Below are 21,210 nucleotides of genomic sequence, written 5' to 3'. Positions count from 1 at the left end.
GGGGGGGGGGGAGAGAGAGGAAAATAAAAAAAGGAACATATTCTCTAAGAGAGGAGATAACAGAACTAGGGAGGTCCGAGGAAGCTAAATGTGACAATTTCTTGGGGGTGAGGCTACAAGAAGAAAGCACATTTACAATCTTGGCTTTGACATCAAAGGAGATGGAGGCTCAAATCTTTCTCAAAAGCCGAGAGTTGAAAGTCCATTTCCTATGATTTCTCTCTATCTAGATTTGATTTATGGTAGCGGAAAAAGTGAGCTTACCTACTATCTCGCACATAGACTTTCCATGAAAAGTCATATTCATCTAGATCCACTTCCTCTCGAAAGAGAGAATGACTCTGTTAGAAGGCCAACATTTGGCCATGACCCCTTTCCAGATAGTGGATGAAACACGGCAAGCCAAAAAGAGGTGATCCTCAGGCTTGGCTCCACATAGGTAACATTGAGGAGGGGCTGGAATTCTTCTCTGGATGAGAAAACAGCCTACGTGAGAAGGTATTTAGTGAACACTCGCCAGACCATGAAGTTTTGTCGGGGGTATGGTGCTTGAACCAAGGTGAAGGAGAGCCGTGAAATGACAAAGTCCCAACCCGCCCTAGCATTGAGGAGACCTGAAGGGGAAGGGGACCAACGGATAGTATCATGCCTTGAGATCTTTATTTTCATATTATCCACTGAAATTATGGCAATGGTGCCTCTTAAACTATTGTGGCATGACCTTCGTTGGGTTAGGGTTTGGGTATGGTATTCAAAAATACTCTTGGTACCCTCCTTAGTTTCCCTGGAAAATTGGTGAACCACATGCATGTCTCAGAGGTCAGAACATAAAAAGTCCCAATCTGTGTGTGTAGCACTCTTTCAAGAGGGTGGGGTATGACATTGGTGGAACCTACAAACCTACCAAAGCAGCTCCATTGACATCCCTAATGAAAAGTGTACTCACTGTGTGGAGCTTTAATAATATCAGAAAATAAACTACAGATTGGAACAAGCTTTTTTGGAGAATCAATGTTTGATGATATCCCAACTTGGTTTCCCAAAGCTTAGACAAGCATTGATCCAAATCATCCAATGTCATGAAAACTCATGAATTTTTTATGTACTGTTTGGGAATAAAGGAATACTGAACTGATGTCACATGAATAATTGACTTGAACAATGAAGATTTGAAGTGTGACCCTTCTTATGATACTTATTGCATGAGACTCCATCTCTTCCTCTCCTTTTCCTTCTCAAGTGTTGGTAGGCATACTGCACCAGGAACCCCAAATTCACAACAGAAAGCACTGTCCAATGAATTGGTATGAAGACTCAAGATTTCTCAAGTGTGATCCTTAATGATAGACTCCATCTTTCCTCTCCTTTTTCCCTGAGTTTGTAGGTATACCGAACCAGGGACCCCAAGTTCACAAGTACCGAGTATGACGTCTCAGTAAAAGTTGGGTTTGTTAGAATTTCCATTAATATTGATATATATATATATATATATCAAGGGCTAATTACTGATGGAGGTTCTCAAATAAGTATACCCTAAGGCATGAACCATGTTTTCTCAACTTTACATGTGCAACAGCATCTACTATGACATAATCGTATCCCATCATTCTTCCTTTTGACTTCATGAAGACCAAATTTTAGTATGTATCAGAATTTGTAACTGCAAGTAACAGTAGCAAAAAAAGGGGTGATCCTTTTGTAAACACAATCAATAATGATACATCAACATCACCAGGACAAGATCCTGTGTGAAGCTCTCAATCTTAAATCAACTCTCAATCATACATAAGCTCCCTTACCCAATTAATCTGCTTGTTGGTCATGATACTTCTTCATTGTGACCTTACTCTTCTTCTGGGTGATCTATGATACACAAACATAGTGGGATCAGCTGGAGGTAACTGCTGCTGAAGCATCAACCACAGCTAGAATTGCTCACGTGCCCAATATATGTGGCAGGAATATCTGAAGCTGCCGGTGGCTGTGCTTGCATCTGAGGAGCCGGTGTAGGTTGCCTACTGTAAAGCTAAGCACCTCTAGCTACAGGTGCTGCTAATAGTGGTGTTATTTACTGTGCTTCTCAACTTTGTGCCGCTTTCTAGTATATTTCCGACCAGTTGCAGGTGCTACTACTGGGGCTGGCTCAGTCTGACGTCCTTCTCGAACCTGCTGTAGTGCACCATCTATCATATCTCTAAGCTCCTCAAATGTCGATTGTGCACCACATGTACATGTAGGAGTGAGATTTTCAAGGGTCGTACTGATACGGGAATGCATATTAGTCATGCACCTAACCTGCCATTTCAAAACGAAATAATTTATGAGATGCAAAGAAGTGATTGAAATGAAATGACCGTGATTTATGATAAAGATCATAAATCATTACCAATATCTGTTGATCATGTCCCCTAAGTTGGTAGCGCATAACTGGTGTATCATTGGGATGACCAACAAAGCGACGAGTGATGCGACGATACCACTCCATATATTGACCATTACAGTGCACTGAACCATTCTCAGGAGTTCCCACAGCAATGGTTGACCAGCGATTTTCCCATAGAGTGATATACTCAGCATGATGTACCTTCCAATCTATAGTGGGCCTCCCCTGTCTTGTGATGCTATGGAGTCCCTGGTCAATATTTGCATTTTCTGGAATTGTGTTCTGTAGACCAAATTGACGTAGAACTCTCTGAGGTAAGTGCCACTCTACAATGTCAAAGCAAATAAGGGGTGCTATTGTCCGCCACACATCCTGATCACTCCTACATATTTCAGGTAATGCTGCCAAAATCTCAGGGGCATATGGTTGCCAAATAACCTACATTTATGGGAAATGGATAATTTATACAGGTTATTTACTGAGTGAGGTAAATGTCATTATTTTTACAAATGATAAACAGCTAGAGCTTAATTTATACCTGATCATCCGTCAGATGGTCAAGTTGAGATCTATAGTAACGCAAAACAGTCTTTGGGCTCTCAGTGTGTGACATTGGTACATTCCACCTGGGTGGAAAGGTTAAAAAAACTTACTCCCAACAAAAGCCATATAATTCAGGTAACACCCCCCCCCCCAAAAAAAAAAAAAATTATATATATATATATATTTATAATTCACCTGCACCCTAATGGATCTGCAAGAGAGTTTGACTGCTCATCTGCTACCGGTAGCGACACATCTGTTGGGGATTGCATTGCCACATCTGTTGGCATTTGATCTGTTGGCATCTGAACTGCAATTTCTGAAGCACCAAGTGAACCATTATCAGTAGTTGAAGCACCTCCTGGAGGAGTCTGAGGGTCGCGTTTATTAGGGAAACCAATACGCAATCGCTCCCATGCCCATAACTGAAATTGGAAAGGTGTTAGAAAACACCAATGGTAAGACAGCTTGAAAAAAAAAAAAAAATATATATATATATATATATACATGGTAATACCGGGCGGAATATACCTGCAATAGGGTTAAACAACCAGCAATCTCAGACATTCGCCGAGAAGTAGCCCTACACAACTCTCGCATCAAGAATGCTAATGCGGCACTACCCCAGCTCAGTGTCCCAGCTGCATCGAAGTCACTGAGGAGGGGAAGATAAATCAACTGGACAGAATCTCCAGACTTATCTACAAATATAGTACTTCCGAGCAAGTACAACATGTATGCCCGGGCATACTGCTCCTGAACCATAGGACTAGCGCCCTCTGGAAGTTGGTGAAAATGTGTATATAGCCAGGTCATCTTTAGTGATGATCCACTCAAGTACTGTGCCTCTGGCTTCCTCCCCAATAAGTCCTTGCAGAGCTCTGCCCATGTGTAGTCAGTCCTACCAGTCACTGGGTCACCATGTACACGAAGTCCAAGGAGAACTGCTGTATCTTGTAGAGTAATGGCCATCTCACCCACTGGAAGATGAAACGTGTGGGTCTCACGGCGCCATCGCTCTACTAACGCAGTGATCAATGGACGATCCATCCTCATACCATTAACCCTAGACAAGTGATAGAGTCCTGCTCTTGTAACATACCTGACAAGATCAGAATGCAAAGGCCAATCTGCTAAACGCCCTATTCTCTGAGTACATTTCAATATCCCAATGTCCTAAGAGAAGGTAAATTGCATGTCAGTCAAACCAATATGTAGTTTTATCGTTTCTAAAATGAGATAGATACCAACCTCACCATCCCATATAGCCTGGGATCTATGATCTCCTTGTAGTGTGAGCACACTGGTATCAATAGGCCCAGGGACTAATTGCTCTGGGTCAGCAGGACACTCAGTGACCAATTGAGTATTGGTGTCTGCACAGAGCACATATAGAAAAGAACAATGATAAACACATGCAAAGCAAGTGATGGAGCACCCTAGTCATCAAAAATGGAAAACTGCAAAATAATGGAAGATTGAATTATTTAGTACCTTGGACAAGCATATGAGTGAACAGACCACTCTGAATGATCTGATGATCATCTTGTTCATTGTTGATGTGCACTTGATCTTCTTCCAAGTACAACTCTACCCCATGGCCGTTTTGCTGTCTTCCCAATTCAAGCATAATCTCCGTGGCATCTTTGTCATCAATCTCATAGGCTATGTAGCCCTTGGACATTGGGTACCTGCACGTCATCTTAATATTAAACTGCCTCCTGTCATACTTTGTGATCTCATACATCCGACCCAACAATTCTGAGTAACTCGTTCTACAGTTGACACGGATGCCTTTCAGCCTGCCACCTTCATAATCCGCGCCCTGTGGTCCAGTTGTAATCCTCCCATCCCAACGACACATGAGTGTTACCATCTGGTCTGCCATCTTCTGTCAACATTAATAAAGAACGCATCATATAGACAAGTCAAAAGCACAATGCCATATGAACATCACAAACCATTCACGACAACATTCTCCTTCCTTTGACTATGTTAGAAGTTATCAAAAAGGGGTGAAAGGGGAAATCGAGATTAGTGCTAGCAAATAAGAGGGGAAAGGGAGATAGCGCTAATCTCGATTTCCCCTTTGGCTGTGTTTTTATTTTATCTTATGTGTTGTCATTGCTTTTATGCCCTTATTAGGGTTATTTCATTATTAGATATTGGATTGAGTGGGTAGTCTCAACCATAAGGTTGTGGCTCCCAAAAGTTACAACACGTATTGCCTCTCTCTAGCTTCTCTACCTTTATTATTATTATTTACAAACTACAAACAACTTAATGAAGAAAATCACATTGTTCATAGACTTGATTACATCCCATTTAAAACCCATGCTATAATAAGCAAACAAAAAAATAGAAGAAAAATAATCTGAAAGAGGATGATAAAACCAAAAGAACTCCCATCAAGGAGCAGTGGAAAAAGTTTAAAAAAAAAAAAAAACAAAAGATGTACTCAACCATCCACCCACATTCATAACAAATTTGAATAGCATAATACATCACAAAACATACAAAAGATCCCTTCATTGACTTTAGCCAACCATTTGATAGAGAACCATATAATCCACAAAATTAATATTGCTATCCAGTAAGGGATATGCCAAATCCTGCATTCCTCACCATCATTTCCATAGAATTTAAATAGAAAGTAAACAAATTGTACATTTAGCAAAAAATGCAACTTACCTGCAACTATGAGATGGATAGGGAGCAAGCTGCAACTCAATTACTGCCCATCCAAATGGAACCTGCAAAATAAATCATAAAGAAAAGCAACAAAGAATCCATCATCTAAAGTAGTTTTTCACATCAGTCCAAAAAGCATGCAAGTTTTTTTCGTTCCCAAAAGCATAATTTATAGATGTCAATGGAAGCAATATCTGATGTTTTGGTATCAAGGTATAGTTATTGGGCTTCAATCTGTCAGGTTAGTCTGGTTCTTTTTAGTCTTTGCCTATGGACCATTGCTTGGTCAGATGGTAAAAGTTTGGACTGCTAGCTTAAGGAATTACATGCACATGAATCTGAGGACAAACACTTTGTGCAAAAAATACTTAAGGTTAGGACCAACTCTGAAGTCTGATCCACCCATCCCAAGACTGGTGAAAGTGAGATTTGCCTGAGTTACAGCCCTTCTTGATCTTTGTTTGACCTCTGGGCTTAACTTGGTTTGGTTTAGTCCAAGTCATGTTGATCTAGTTCTCGATTTTTTTTACTTTTCTAAGTGATTACTTGCTTTTGGCTACTGAGAATTTACTCATACATGTGGAAGCTGATTAACTGATGCAACCTACAGTTCCGATACGGATCAGCCAATACAACACAATCGATCCAATACCGATTCTTAAATCCATGTTCTAGGTGTGTTGTTTTCCTATTTTTCAAACCATAAAATAATTATGATGCCACTATCCAGCCAATTACACAGATATTTTACACACCTTGAATCTTTCTCCCCATAAAATTAGTGATTGAACAGAGCATGGAGGATACAAGGAGATTTTGATGCAGTCAGTGACCAATTTTGAATAAAAAAGAACAGAGATTGAGACCAGTTCCAATTTTTCCCAATGGAAGTTTCTAAATTACAGTTTCTAGCGAAACTCTGAGCAGTTAAAGGCACTAGTTCCCTGAGAAACGGGTCATTTGTTACTCTGCATTTAGTCTAAAGACACCACGAGTAGGTGGAGGCTCAAAAATTAACATGCGAGGTTCCATTGACAACTTTAAAGAAAAGACTAAAGTTCCAATACAAGAAAAACTTGTCGCTTGAGTATTATCTTCAACCTTCAAGGCACTGTTTCTGAGTCTTATTATGGAATTGGCAATGCCCGTTTCTCAATCACTAGGAAAAAATTTAGTATAAGTTCAACAGTGTAAAATAATGATAATGAATTGTAAGAGAGAGAACCAAACTTATCTATAAATCCCTGACCTAGAGTCCATTCTGGAACTGGTCACGAATGCATTTTGGTCTTCATTTTTAACCAGTGTTTACTCTAGTTTGCAAAATAGCAGAAAATCAATGACACATACCTCTCGCAATTAAATCTACTGGACTTTGATGTTTGAATAAGAATCCTAAGAAATCTAAGATTTATAAAAATGTTTACTTCTTCCTGACTCCAAATTCTAGTATTTTCAACCAATTTCTAATCAATTCTGATTCAAATCAATGAAGAATTCAGATTGGAAGCGGTGGAGGTACTCCAAGCTTTAAAGCCTTAAATTATATTTTCATCGTGCTTGTGCTATCAAGCCGAAAAATGACTCCTCTTTTCACTGACTGCTTTCGAGTGGTATTTACGGAAATGAAAAATATTGAATGATTGGGAATGGAGGCGAAAATCATTATGATTTGCTTTTTCCTGAAAATATTTCATCGCCTAGATGCCGTAGAGAATTGAGAATTCTAATTTGTTTCCATTTTTGGAATGAGAATGTTCTAGCTAGAAATCCAGTATTTTGTAACAGGAATAACGTAAGAAACTGTGGTCAATTTTTCAGGTTCCTAAACCTCCCTATCTATGCTTCCTATTACTGGTTAGGCATCATCGAAGGCTCTTGAAATGAAAATTTCAAATTGCATAGGAATAGTCACAGTCAACTGAAGCTGGGGGCTCTGTAAACGATTGGGTCTCGCCGGTGTCTTCACCAACGTCGTCACCAAGAGCCTCCCTTGCATCATTACCTTGATCTCTTGAGAGTGGTCCCATCATTGTAATGGCCACTGATGCTACCCCGGGCACATCAGGATCAAATCTTGAGGAATGCCTTGCTCAGTTAGAGGCCAACCTCGCTCAGAAGGATGCGGAGATAACTTCACTTAGAGCGTGTACCTCTCAAAATCCTCCTCTGACAATAGAAGTCCCACCTGTGGTCCACAACACTGCTTGATGTAGATCCACATCCACCATGGACTGCCGCAGGAGGAGAGGCCAGCCCAAAGTGGGCTAATCGATCTCCACTTAAAGCCACCACTAAGATCACTTAAGTGGCTATTAATATATTAAGTTATTTCAATAGTAAATAAGGGCCCATTGGGCCCATCAATTATTTGCACTGCAATTGAAGATGTGCACTGATAGAACCAAGCTGACAACTTTTATGATTCTTCTACTACGATCACTATCACAATTTTTTTTTTTTTTTTAAAGAGCAACCCAGTGCACGAGACTCCCGCTATTACAGGGTCTGGAAGGGGCAAATGCACAGCCTTACATCACAGTTTCATTAATTTTATAAAAGGAGGAATAATCACTCCCCTCCCCTGAACTTTGGGGAAATATCAAGTTCCCCCACGACTTTTTAATTAATTCACTCCCCTCCCCCGAATCAAAAGATTCTACCACTCGTTAGTGAGTGTTAGTTTCTGCTGTTAAGTGCCCAACCTAATTTTGCTAATACCCTAAATGCCCCTCTACTTAATCATTGAAAGGAAGAAGAGAGAGCCAGCCCCTCTTACAACCGCCCCTTTCTTCACCGAGAAGAGCTCAATGGCTACTCCGTCTTCTTCTTTAGTTGAATGGTGAGCAATCTCATCCGCACCAGAAACCTCGCATACAATGCTTCTGTTTTGAAAACAAGCAAAAGCGCCAGAGCTGGCGTTGCCAACTAGTGCGAAAGTGAAGATGCCCTCAACAGGGGGAAGAACTCAGGCAACCAATGCAGTGAAATTGCGGAGTTACTACTCCTCCACCGCCTCCACCTACCGCAAAGGAGGAAGAGAAGCTGGCAAAGGAAGCGAAGAAGACCGAGACTGGAGAGACCCTTGCGCCTATGCCTACTCCTGCTGAGGAAAAGGCTAAAGCTACTGAAGAAGCTATTGCCGATGCATCGACACCAACAGAGACGGAAGAGCCCTTGAGGCTGGAGACTAGCAATGTTGCAGAGCCGGCACCGGTGGAGGAAGTGAAGGAGAGAAGAAAGAAAGAGGCGACAGCAACAGAACAAGATTCGACATTGGAACGGGAAGCGGCAGCCGCAGCGAAAGCTGAGGCGCCAGCGGCTATGATGGTTGAGACGGTAACCACCGTTGATGAAGACGATGCCAAGACCGTTGATCCTATTGAAGAAACCATCATAGCAGTATCTGCTCCTGCAGCCCCGATTGAGGAACCGGCAATGGCAATGCCAGAGAAGGAAGCAGAGGGAGAGTCAACTTCCATGGCATTAGTTGAAACGAAAGAGGAAGAAATAGCTGATGCTGCGCCACCACCTCCGATTTAAAGAGTTGGTGTCGATATGGGGAGCCCCTCTACTAGCAGACAAGCGGAGCGGACCGATGCGATTTAAGTTCCTCTGTTGTCTTTTTTTTTTTTTTTTTGCAAGCAAAATCATGCAATTTTTCATTTAATCCTTGATAGTGTTGTGTATATTACAAAAAGGTATCGTTGTAACCCCTTCTTATCTACACTATTGTCAGTTTTATCTCTTCTACTTGTTTTCATCTTCTGCTCACCGTAACATGTTGATCTTCATCTTTACACATATGGTACATGCGAAGCAAAGCCACCTAATAACCAACCTTCCTCCCCTTTCACCTTTAAAAACTGTACCCAAATCACACTCATCTTCAATCACTTCTTCTTTTGCCTCGTCTTCCTCCGAGTTCAAGTTGTTTCGTTGTGCACATCATTCCTCCTTGGTCCTAGGGGAGCCCTTCGACTCCGAACACGGTGATTGTGCATTGTCCGTGTCAGAATCGCATCGTCCGTGTCAGAATCGCTGCCAGATGAGCTCCCCGAGTACGAATTAGTGGATGAGGAAGAACCACTGCTAGAACTACTGGAGCTGCTTGATCTGCTGGCATAACCACCAGCATCTTTCTCAATTTCCGCAGGAGGAAAGTTCCTCTGTTGTCTAAAGAGATGGGGGGTTTTTCGGTCATTATAAAAAAAAATGAAAGACTAAACAGCAATTTTAACGCCTAAGGACACGGTTGATAGAATCTTTTCATTTGGGGGAAGGGGAGTGAATTAATTAAAAAGTCATGGCGGAACTTGATATTTCCCCAAAGTTCAGGGGAGGGGACTGATAATTCCTCTAAAAATAATATATAGTAACTTGACTCCTACATTTGGTTTAGATTTTGACAGATTTTGCAAATCTTCAAAAGAAAGAAATTTCGTTTAATTTTGATTTGCATTCTGCCGGATTCTTCATTTCCTCTTTAAATTAGTATAAGAAAATTTTTTCTGAGCTGATTTTCTAGCACTATTCATTTCATATCAAACTATTCAGCTGCTATTTCTCATCCATTTACTTGTGCATGCCTGTAGCTACACCATGATCGATTATGTCCATTATATGCCAATTAAAGAGCCTTACTTTTGTGCCAGTTAAAGAGCCTTACTTTTGCTGTGCTGAATTGTGAATGGAATCTCATGTCTTTACCAGTATGCATAGCATTCTACATAATGGACAGCCCAAGAGATTGGCTTTCATATCCAGAGCACTATCCATGCATTGCAATAAAGTAGAAGGTGAATTTCTAGTACATGGATAAGAACCTAACTTTTGAGCTTTACATAACTAATGACTAATGAAAATAATCATAAAAATAGCCCTAATGTACATTTGGCTGAGTTCTACAGCCCATTTTCTAATCTGTCTCACAACATATCTAACCTCGTTATCTAATGCTTACTGCCTCATACTCTACTGCACTTCACTATATGGTGACCCGTGAGACCCACATGCTTCTCCTATATTGGGATTATCACTACTCTCTGACCTCTTAGATGACCCATAGAACTCCCTCTCTACTTCTTTTTCTTCTTCATATCTGACACCTCAATTAGCAAGAATGTGAACAGCCCATGACCATATGAGTCTTGTTAGAATATTTGTAATAGGGGTACATTAGGAACTGTTTTATGTTAAGATGCCCTTATGTGTAATTTCTAACATTTCTCCTATTTCTCTTTCACCTCCCTTAGGGAGGAATATGTAATTCCCTAAATATCATTTGAATCTCATATAGGTGAAATGAGCTAAGAGCTCATTCACATTTTGCCCTTATCTCTCTCTTTCTCCTTGGTCTCTAATCTCTCTCTACTCAACTTCCAACTTGGTATTAGAGCTGCAAGGAGTTTGAGAGTCGACTAAGGTTTCATCCTCTCATTCTTTGAGTCTATTTTTGCAACCCTAGAAAATAAAGGGATCCAATAGAGGCTATACCATGTAAAAAAATTCAACAAGGTGACCTAATGGAGCTTTAGAAGTATCTTGAAGACTCTTAGAGGGAGATTGAAGCATCACAAGGACCTACTGGAGTTCATACCACGTTTTTTGGTCCCTTTGAGCATTACCGCCAGCTTCTCTTTGAAGCACCTCTTTCTCTCTCATCAAGTGGCTGTTGGGGATGGGGCTAGGCTTGTAGGTGTCGCCCAAGGCCCCTTGTTTGGCCATCCGAAGCTCAGGTTCAAAAGTGTTGTGTTGTTTGAGAACAACTCAGAAATATGCTTGCTGCCAGGTATCGCTAGTACCTGTTTTTTCTGCATTTATGGTCTGGAATGACCTCTATGGTGTTCTTGGGCTGTTGTTTGATGAAGATATCCTATCCTATGATGCATGTGTGTGATATTGGAATGATGTACTACAGTTACTAGTGGATTAAATTGGATTTATCTCCAGTTTCAAGTTTCTTTTGCTTGCTGAAATTTTTTTTTGGTTCCGAGAAGACAGTATTTGGGTATTGTGTTACCCCTTGCTTTGGATCTCCAACCGTGGTTTTTTAGGAGTATCCACTTACCATGTTTGATCTCACTAAACCTTTGGAAGCTACATCGGCTGGGTCGAGTTGTACCAATCCCAGCCAGATTGTCTTTGACAACCCCAACACCCAGATTTCCCTCGTTAAGTTGGATAGCACCAATTACTTGGACTGGTCACACTCTGTGAAGTTATCCTTGAGGAGTCGAGGAAAAATTGGATATATTAATGGGACTATCAAGGCTCCCACTGTCTCTAATCCAGAATATCATAAATGGGAAACTGCAAATTCCACTGTTATGACTTGGCTACTTTTTTCCATGAAACCTGAGATTAGCAGAAGATTTATCCGGAAGGAAACTGCTAAAGATATCTGGGACAATGTATCTAAGACCTATGATAGAGTGGGTGACTCTGTTAAGGTCTATCAACTCCTTCAAAAGGCTCTCTCTATGAAGCAGGGAAACATGACTATATCTAACTATTACAACATTGTTGTAGGACTCTGGGAAGAATATGATCATTATCGGGACCTTTAGTTGTCTAATCCCGATGATGAAGCCAAGGTCTATAGGTCCCTTGAAAATGAGAGTTTTGATCTTACTAGGAGGCTTGAACTCGGATTATGAGCAAATCCGGATACAGATTTTGGGACAGGCACCCCTTCCATCCCTTAATGAGGTGTGCAGCTACTTATTGAGTGAGGAGACTAGAAGAAGTACAATGGAGTCTACTCCACCACTTGAGAGATCTGCTCTTTCTTCCAATGCATATAGAGAACGGCGCGGAGGCGGCCGAGGGCAAGGATCATTCCGTGGGGATGACCGAGATAGACCCCGACAGTGTGACCATTGTGGGAAACCTGAACATATTCGAGAAAGATGTTGGGTGCTTCATGGCCGTCGTGGTTGCCGAGGTGGGGCTACGGCCCATGCCACTATGACAGAGATTGATCCTCGAGGACCCTCTCATGCTGATACCAACTCCTTCTCTAGTGATGATATTGCAGTGCTCCGCCGGTTCATGTCTTAGCTTGATAGTCCATCTACCTCACAGGATGCCTCAGCTTCCGTTGTGCATGTCACTTCATTTGCACCCTCCACAATGCTGTCATGGGTTATTGACTCTAGGGCCACTGACCACATGACTGGTACGTCTCACTATTATGATTCTTACTCCATTTGTTCGGGTAAGGATAAGGTTCGGGTGGCTAATGGTACCCTTTCCTTTGTTTTCTGTAAAGGCAGTATTCCTATTACTTCTATTTCACTTGACTCAGTTCTCCATGTCCCTAACCTTATATTAAACCTTTTGTCTGTGAGTACTTTGACTTAATCTTTGAATTGTTATATCACTTTTTTCCCTTCCCACTGTCTTTTTCAGGACTTGGTGACGAAGAGGATTATTGCCAGAGGACGTGAGGAGAGCGGACTCTATCGCCTTGAACCACAATTATTTGTTTTGAGTACACAACAGTCCTATGCATGTGGACGTAGTGATGGTAGCTCTTTGGATTCTATGATGCTTTGGCATCAACGTTTGGGACATCCCTCTTTTGTTATGAGGAAACAATTGCCTCATTTATTTACGTCTTTTCCTTCTTCTCATGTATTTCATTGTGAACCATGTACTTTTGCTAAACATTGTCGCTCTTCTTATCCCTATTATAGTAGTAAATCTGTTGTTCCCTTTCACATTGTGCATACTGATGTCTGGAGACCTTGTCCTACTACTTCTTTATTTGGCCATCGTTACTTTGTTTCATTTGTAGATGATTTCTCTCGTTGCACTTGGACCGTTCTTATGAAACAGAAAAGTGAGGTTTATGATGCCTTCAAAATTTTTTATAAAATGGTCCACACCCAGTTTGAAACTAGGATCAAAATTGTCCGGTCTGATAAAGGGAGGGAGTGTATGTATGGTGGTCTACAGGATTTCTTCATTGACAATGGTATTATCCATCAGCTTTTGTGTGTTGACACCCCCCAACAAAATGGGGTGGTTGAGAGGAAAAATTGTCATTTGTTAGAAGTTGGCAGAAGCCTTCTATTTGGTATGCATGTTCCTAAAACTTTTTTGTCTGAAGCTGTTCTTGCTACTGCATTTTTCATTAATCGCATGCCTACCAAAATTCTTGGGTCCCAAAACCCTATTGCACTCTTGTTCCCTCAGTCTTCTGCTTTTTCCCTTCCTCCCCAGGTGTTTGGTTGTATTTGTTATGTACATGTTTCTAAATCCTCCCGCACCAAACTTGATCCTAAGGCTCTCAAATGCCTCTTCCTCAGGTATTCTTCTACCACCAAAGGCTACAAGTGTTATCACCCTTCCTCTCGTAGGCGATTTCTTTCCAAATATGTCACATTTCTTGAGTCTGTGCCTTTCTTTACTCCTCATCAGCATCCTTTTCAGGGGGAGAATGAGAATGTAAGTGAAAAGGCTGTTGATGCTATTTCATTTCTTATTCCCTTGCCTATTACTCCTTTCTCTTTTAACATTAGGAAACATAAAGAGGTGGATGATGTGGACACTGTGGAGACTCGTGGGCCTTGTATAGAGAAGGCACCAGTTATTGTATACACAAGGACAAAGAAGACCTGCCAAGAGTCCTCTTTGGATCCAAATCCTAAGTCTTATCCTCCTCATTCAGGTAACATTTATTCTCCTTCTGAGTTAGAACTCCCTACTACTGTTCGAAAAGGCAAGAGAGTTAACTCTATAGTCCAGTTTGTTTCCTATGATGCTCTCTCTCCTACATATATTACCTTTACTGTTGCTCTTTCTTCTACTTCCATTCTTAAAACTGTTATTGAGGCTATGACTAACCCCAAATGAAAGCAAGCCATGTCTGAAGAAATGATGGCCCTTGAAAAGAATGGCACTTGGAAACTGGTTGATCTCTCCAAGGGAAGAGTTCCAGTTGGATGCATGTGGGTTTATACAATCAAGTACCGATCAGATGGTGCTATTGAGAGGTACAAGGCAAGATTGGTGGCCAAAGGATACAACCAGGTGTATGGAATTGATTATCAAGAGACCTTTGCTCCTGTGGCCAAACATAACTCTATAAGAGTTCTCTTATCTGTGGCAGCAAACAAAGATTGGCCCTTATATCAATTAGATGTGAAGAATGCCTTTCTCCATAGAGATTTAGAGGAAGAATTGTATATGCAGCACCCTCCTGGCTTCAAGTCTCCGGTAGCCGATGGTAAAGTGTGTCTCCTAAAGAAGGCACTTTATAGTCTGAAGCAGTCACCAAAGGCTTGGTTTGAGAGGTTCAGATAGGCCATTCTGAAAAATGGATATTCCCAAAGTCAAGCAGACCACACATTATTTACCCGGAGAGGTAATGGCACCATCACAACGTTGATTGTCTATGTTGATGATATTGTTGTGACTAGAGATGACAATGAAGAGATAAGTAGGCTGAAAGCCTACTTGGCCAAACAATTTGAGATTAAAGACCTAGGGTACCTGAAGTACTTCTTGGGGATTGAAGTGTTAAGGTCTAAGAAGGGAATCAATATTTGCTGAAGGAAATTTGTTTTAGACCTGTTGAAGGAAATAGGGATGTTGGGGTGCAAACCGACAAGTTCTCTAATTGAGCAGAATCACAAGTTAGGGGAAGACTATGGTTCTTCTCTTGTTGATGCAGACAAATACCAGAAGCGAGTGGGAAACCTGATATATCTGTCTGACTCGCCCTGATATTACTTATGCAGTGGCAGTATTGAGCCAATTTATGCATGCTCCCAAGAGTGGCCACTTGGAGGCTGTGTACCGCATCCTCAGATACTTGAAGTCCTCTCTAGGAAAATGACTCTTATATGCCCAGAACAATCACTTGAGGATAGAGGGTTATTCTGATACTAATTGGGCTAGATCCATCTTTGATAGACGATCTACTTCCGGCTATTACATATTTGTGGGTGGTAATTTAGTTACATGGCAGAGCAAAAAACAACCTGTTGTAGCTAGATCCAGTGCAGATGCTGAGTACAGAGCTATGGCTCATGCTGTTTGTGAGCTCACTTGGCAGCGTCGGTTGGTTCTCGAGTTGGGGTATAACACTGAAAGACCTATGAGACTATTGTGATAACAAAGTAGCAATAAGCATTGCTCACAATCCAGTGCAACATGATAGAACAAAACATATTGAAGTAGACCGGCATTTCATCAAGGAGAAGATTAATTCCGGTAATATTTACACACCCTTTGTGAGGACAGGTGATCAATTGGCAGACATCTTCACCAAAAAACTCATTCCTCACCAGTTCAGTACTCACTTATGCAAGTTGGGAATGCATGACATTTTATTCTCCAGCTTGAGGGGCAGTGTTAAAATATTTGTAATAGGGGTACACATTAGGAACTATTTTATGTTAAGATGCCCTTATATGTAATTTCTAACATCTCTTATTTCTCTTTCACCTCTCTTAGGAAGGAATATGTAATTCCCTAAATATCATTTGAATCTCATATAGGTGAAATGAGCTAAGAGCTCTCATTCACATTTTTCCCTCATCTCTCTCTCTCTTTCTCCTCTCATCTTCTCTCCCTCTTCTCTCTACCTCTCTTCTCTCTTTCTCCTTGGTCTCTAATCTCTCTCTACTCAACTTCCAACTAGTCTATGACCTGTCATCCAAGTTCCCATAGGAATTGGATATCAAGGATCGCCAATCCAGTAAGAAATTTCAGACTAAATGATCTATTGAAGAGGTTATATACAAATTGAAACACATGAATCTGTAGGTTGGTTGGGTGTATTTACTCTCCAGCTTGCTTTATCATGCAAATGATTACATTTTTGTTCGTAAGTAGATTTTTTATAATGGAACAGCTGGTTATCTGCTTAAAACTGTAGATATTTCAGTACAAAGGGTTCTTTCATGAATTCTTTTATGTAACAATAGATACTGATGGATAGTTCCAATGGATAGGTTCTGACAGAACAACAATTGCTGCATACCAGTGCACAATCAGCCATTTCAATTTCTATGAAGTTTGTGTTGACTAGCATCCTTATTGGGAGGAGCCAACATTTGCTAAGATAAAATCAGACTACATGATTCCAACAATAACGTCTCTATTGACTTACAAGATAAAAGCAATATTTCTATTAGGGAAGGGATAGGCACACTGGCTGCGTGCGTAAGCTAGCAGGCAGCACCAATGGGGACGCTGGATAGGGGCATAGGGCATCATACAAGAGGGGCAGGGGTCATTTCAAAGGGGGGAAGAGAGAGATAGACACGGAACGAGTAGTATTTATGATGCACTTGTGTCTTCAGAAGAGAAATCCTGACCTTCTTTTAGTGTCTGCAACAACAAGAACAACAACGACAACTCAGCCTCATCCCAACTAATTGGATCGGCTACATAGATCCTTGCCCTCCAATCAGTTCTATTCGACGTCATACTTGATACAAGGCCTAAGTTATGCATGTCTTTCCTTAACACTTGTCCTAAGGTCATTTTAGGTCTACCCCTAACTCTTTTAGTCTCTTCAATCTGAATCAAATCACTTCTCCGTATTGGTGTAGAAACGCAACCCTATAACGATGCAGAAAATAATGAAAGAAAAAAGAACAAACAATGCACACAAGTTTACGAGGTTTGGTAAGATTGCCTACGTCCTCGGTGAGATGAGATCCTGCTTCACTATTAATGGAGAATAAGGTTACAACGCTTGTCCTCACACCTCTCAGTATTTGCTTGCATTACAGATAAAGAAACTAACTACAAATATATAGCAAAAAAACCTTAATCTGAAAAGTATAAAACTACCCTCAAATAAAAAATTCGAGCGAGGGTTACGCCCTCTACGCCCCTGCTATGCAAGGGGGCCTCCTGCTTGTCGAGGCGCCTATACCAGTACTCCTTGGATTAAACTGTGACGGAATACAAGACATCATACACCAACAATTGGAGCATCCAAAGGCCTCCTTTGAACATGGTCATGCCACCTCAAACAACTTTCTCGTAGCTTGATGTATCGGAGCTATTCTCATATCAGCTCTAATAGGATCATTTCTTTATCCTTCTTATTTTTACCACTCATCCATCTCAACATCCTCATCTCTGCTGCACTGAGTTTATCTACGTGATGCTTCTTAACTACCCAACATTCTGCATCATACATCATAACTCATCATATCACTGTCCTATTATCCATTCAAGCATCACAACTAAATAAACTCAATCTCGGAACACAGATCTATGAATTCAACCCTTCGTGTCAAAAAGATATAAATTAAAGGAAGAAGAAAATGTGACTCTAATTACAGATACTTTACTCCACTAACCTCTAATGGTCAGCAACTACAAATCCATCTACTTCCCGGCTTTGAGTCGAAACCACAAGAGAAAAAGGCAACCCTATGAGCCTAACAGAAAGGGACGAAACCAAGGATTGAGGATTTAGAAAATTTCGATGCCCATATATTTCTTACTTCTGTTTTTTTTTTTTTTTTTTTTTGGTAATGCATATGTTTCTTACTTCAGAGCATCTCATATTCAACCTTAAATACCAGGAAGAAAAAAAATCGCAAAAAAGCAAAGCTATCCTACGCCATTCAGTATTCACAGAGCAATGCAGGGAGAGAGATACCCTACAAAAATAGACAAGCCCTAATCCAGAATGATGCTTGAGGAACCCTGAAACCAAAAAAAAAAAAAAAATGAAAGAGTCGATTGAGAGAGAGAAAAATCGTGGATTACCTGGGATTACACCAGAGATTGAACCCGTAGCAGCGGCGTCCTCACCTTGCTGCTGCTTGATGCTACAGAGAGTGTTTGGGACTGAGAAAGGCAATCGACGGCGAGCTGAAGGAGTGTGTGCGAACTGGTACTTGTTCCAGAGTCCAGACATGGAGAGAGAGAGTTGGATGACAAACTGGAGAGAGAGAGAGAGAGAGAGAGTCTAGAGCTACACTTTAACGCAGGTCAACATTTTCAACGGGTAAGAGATTTTATAAAACTGGAAGAGAACCGTTGGTTTTAACCATTTAACGCCATTACTTAAAAACACTTTCTCGTTAATGTTGAAAATGATTTTAGACCAATGGTTCCTAAACCATTTATGATTTTTTGTGTTATTTTAATTTATTTTCTACATTCACCCAAAAATAAATTTATTTTCTACCATTTTTTTTTAAATGTGACTGGCTGCAACATAGAAGCACATAAAATTACCACCTTACCATTTTTTGTGTTCTCCTTGACTCTTATAGTGGCATAGGCCATGAGAGCTGACCTTTTATCCGTGACTTTAAAAAAGCTTTAAAGGCAACATGGTCCTTTGCCTTGACACAAGGGAGGGGTGAAATGACGAAACCACCTCGCATGAAATATAAAAATTGTGCACTTGTCCGTGTTTTTATGTGCATTATCATTGGTATCCGCGTTAGTATAGACCATGCTACATTTCAAGGAACTCTCTCCCTATTTTAAATTCTAAAAGCATAACCACTATGTCCAAATATAGTGGAAGGTGAAATGGTCACCTTGCACCCCATGAATGGTAAAAAATCAATCATTAGTGATGTTTTTGCATGTGTTTCCATTAGCCCATGCTAACATACAAATATGTTGCATTTTAAGGAACTCTCTTCTTTTTTAGTATAATTAGGAACTCTCTTCTTTTAAATAGAATTAGGAAGAAAAAAACCGTGTTTGTCTAGGGACTCTTTACATCATCGAGTCACAACTAGGTGTGAATATACCTATTTGCCCCTACGCACATTGGGTATTTTCATGCCCAGTTGCCCTTGCCCATAAAAAATTAAGGTCCATAAATAATATCAAACACATCTAAAAATGAAAATATATTAAAAAAAATAGCAATATAAATGATACCAAAGACAATCTGAGTCAACTATATAAATACATTTTTAGTTACAATTGAGGATAATATAGTTTAATTTTGCCTTAACAAAAAAAAAAACAATTTTGTCGCCGTCCCTATGGAAGCCTAATAGCGGCTATATTCTAATGGGAGTGGAAACGTGGGATGGCTCATTGGCATCCCACGATCCAAACACCCCTCTCCCAGCAGTGTGAAATGCGAATGGCAATTGGCAACACCCATTTTTTCAATCACCCCTCCGTTTTTTTTGAACTTCTCAGCAAATTTGCCAAATTTAGTGTAAAATCAGTATGTTATATTAGGTGGAAGAATCAATGGCAGGCGGATGATACGGAAGGAGGTGGAAGAGAGAGAGAGAGAGAGAGAGAGAGAGAGAAGAGAGTCCTTTTTCTCTTTCTTCACTAATTTCGGTGTGGAAGATGTCGGAGATCCGGTGCTTTCCTGCATAGATCTGTGGGGATTTCCGGCCTCTGGTCTGTGCTATTCGAGGCGAAGATCCGAGGTAAGTAAACAATCAAAAATTCATAGATTGGTTAATCAAATTGAAATCCTAAATCCAGTTCTATTCGATTCGTAATTGTTTATTGGAATTTATCCAATTTTTCCATTTTTTAGATCACTTTGGTTGTTGATCTTAATTGTAAATTGTAGGCTGGTCCCGGAATCTGAAAGACGCCGATAATTTTTTCTTCTGGCTCGGTTAATTTTGTTTGACTTTGAGGAAAGGGAAGAGATTTACGAAGACAGAGTTTGAAGGATCAGAAAAGTTTGTAGATTGTAGGATTTTACAGGTTTTAAAAGATGGGTGTTATGTCGAGAAAAGTTTTGCCAGCCTGTGGCAGTCTCTGTTTCTTCTGCCCGGCAATGCGAGCGAGGTCTAGGCAGCCTGTGAAGAGGTACAAGAAGCTGATCGCAGATATTTTTCCTCGTTCCCAGGTCTGGCATCTCTTTCATTCTTATTTTCCCTTCCGCTCATTTCATAAATTTTATCTGAGATAGGATACTTGCAGCCAAGTTTTGTACCTCGTATGATTTGTCTTTTTCTTTTTCACCTTGGTGGTTGAGATTTTCAATGGTGTTCTTCAGAGTGATCCTTGTCTCTGTAGTTTGTAAATAATTACTCATGCTAATGGTTTTAAGTTTTGCAAAGTAAGCCAATTAACGTGTCTGAGAAGCTCCCCTCCCCCACCTCCAACCCAACACAACCTTGAAATGTCACTTTGGTGTTGTCATAAATTTCCGTCACCCGCTTGAGCTAGAATATACATATTTGACCCTCTCTGAAACCTGAAGGTTGTTCTTTAATGCTTCAGTTTATAGTGGAATAGAATTTATGGCGCATCTTACAGTGCCTTCATGTGAATAATTCAGTTCACTTGAGTCAGCAGTGGTTGAGTTTTTGGGCGTGAGATGCAGCCACTAGTCGTGAAGTCTTTGCAGTACCAGTCTCAAACAGTTTTATCAAGTATCATGGTTTCTGCCAGTTGACCTGCTACATTTTCGTTGTTCCTCATTCATTCCTAAGAACAATTAAGGAGGATAATTTTCTTGATAAATAATATGTTTAGATAACAGTATATAAATGTCTAACCCTTTCACCAAGTGACCCACAATTACATCACATACTCAAACATGGAGAAAAGTAGAAATGTGGAAATTACTGGACTAGAGATGAACAAACAAATGAAGATCCTTCAAA

The 21,210-nt window shown here is 40.5% G+C and overlaps 3 protein-coding genes across 5 annotated transcripts in view; 2 read left to right on the top strand and 1 right to left on the bottom strand.

The window, feature by feature from the left end:
* Positions 1-1,580: 1,580 nt before the first annotated feature.
* On the bottom strand, positions 1,581-18,594 carry LOC122089837 (serine/threonine-protein phosphatase 7 long form homolog). Of its 3 annotated transcripts, XM_042659550.1 has the most exons (10): positions 18,365-18,594; positions 5,618-5,679; positions 4,421-4,817; positions 4,178-4,302; positions 4,029-4,102; positions 3,458-3,581; positions 3,122-3,351; positions 2,922-3,009; positions 2,387-2,821; positions 1,581-2,295 (listed from the first exon to the last, which is right to left on the bottom strand). In XM_042659550.1, exons 3-10 carry the CDS (start codon positions 4,812-4,814, stop codon positions 2,065-2,067), a joined length of 1,701 nt encoding a protein of 566 aa, XP_042515484.1. In that variant the 5' UTR covers positions 4,815-4,817; positions 5,618-5,679; positions 18,365-18,594; the 3' UTR covers positions 1,581-2,064. The 3 variants fall into 3 exon arrangements, with proteins under 3 accessions (XP_042515484.1, XP_042515481.1, XP_042515482.1); XM_042659547.1 differs by having other exon boundaries at positions 3,458-4,102; XM_042659548.1 differs by having other exon boundaries at positions 3,458-4,102; positions 4,421-4,814.
* On the top strand, positions 8,711-9,160 carry LOC122089700 (induced stolen tip protein TUB8-like). The gene has a single exon (XM_042659399.1). The coding sequence runs from the start codon at positions 8,711-8,713 to the stop codon at positions 9,158-9,160; it is 450 nt and encodes a 149-aa protein (XP_042515333.1).
* A 1,064-nt stretch (positions 18,595-19,658) lies between the features above and the next one.
* The window catches only part of LOC122088168 (protein SEMI-ROLLED LEAF 2-like), a 50,970-nt gene continuing 49,418 nt past the window's right edge, over positions 19,659-21,210 (top strand). Inside the window, exons 1-2 of the mRNA XM_042657344.1 lie at positions 19,659-20,013; positions 20,163-20,447. Of these exons, the coding sequence (XP_042513278.1) occupies positions 20,313-20,447 (135 nt within the window). The 5' untranslated portion in view covers positions 19,659-20,013; positions 20,163-20,312. The remainder of the gene's footprint in view (positions 20,014-20,162; positions 20,448-21,210) is intronic.

This window comes from Macadamia integrifolia, chromosome 9 (assembly GCF_013358625.1).
Source record: "Macadamia integrifolia cultivar HAES 741 chromosome 9, SCU_Mint_v3, whole genome shotgun sequence".
Lineage (NCBI taxonomy): Eukaryota > Viridiplantae > Streptophyta > Magnoliopsida > Proteales > Proteaceae > Macadamia > Macadamia integrifolia.
This window is presented reverse-complemented; position numbering and strand designations above follow the sequence as displayed.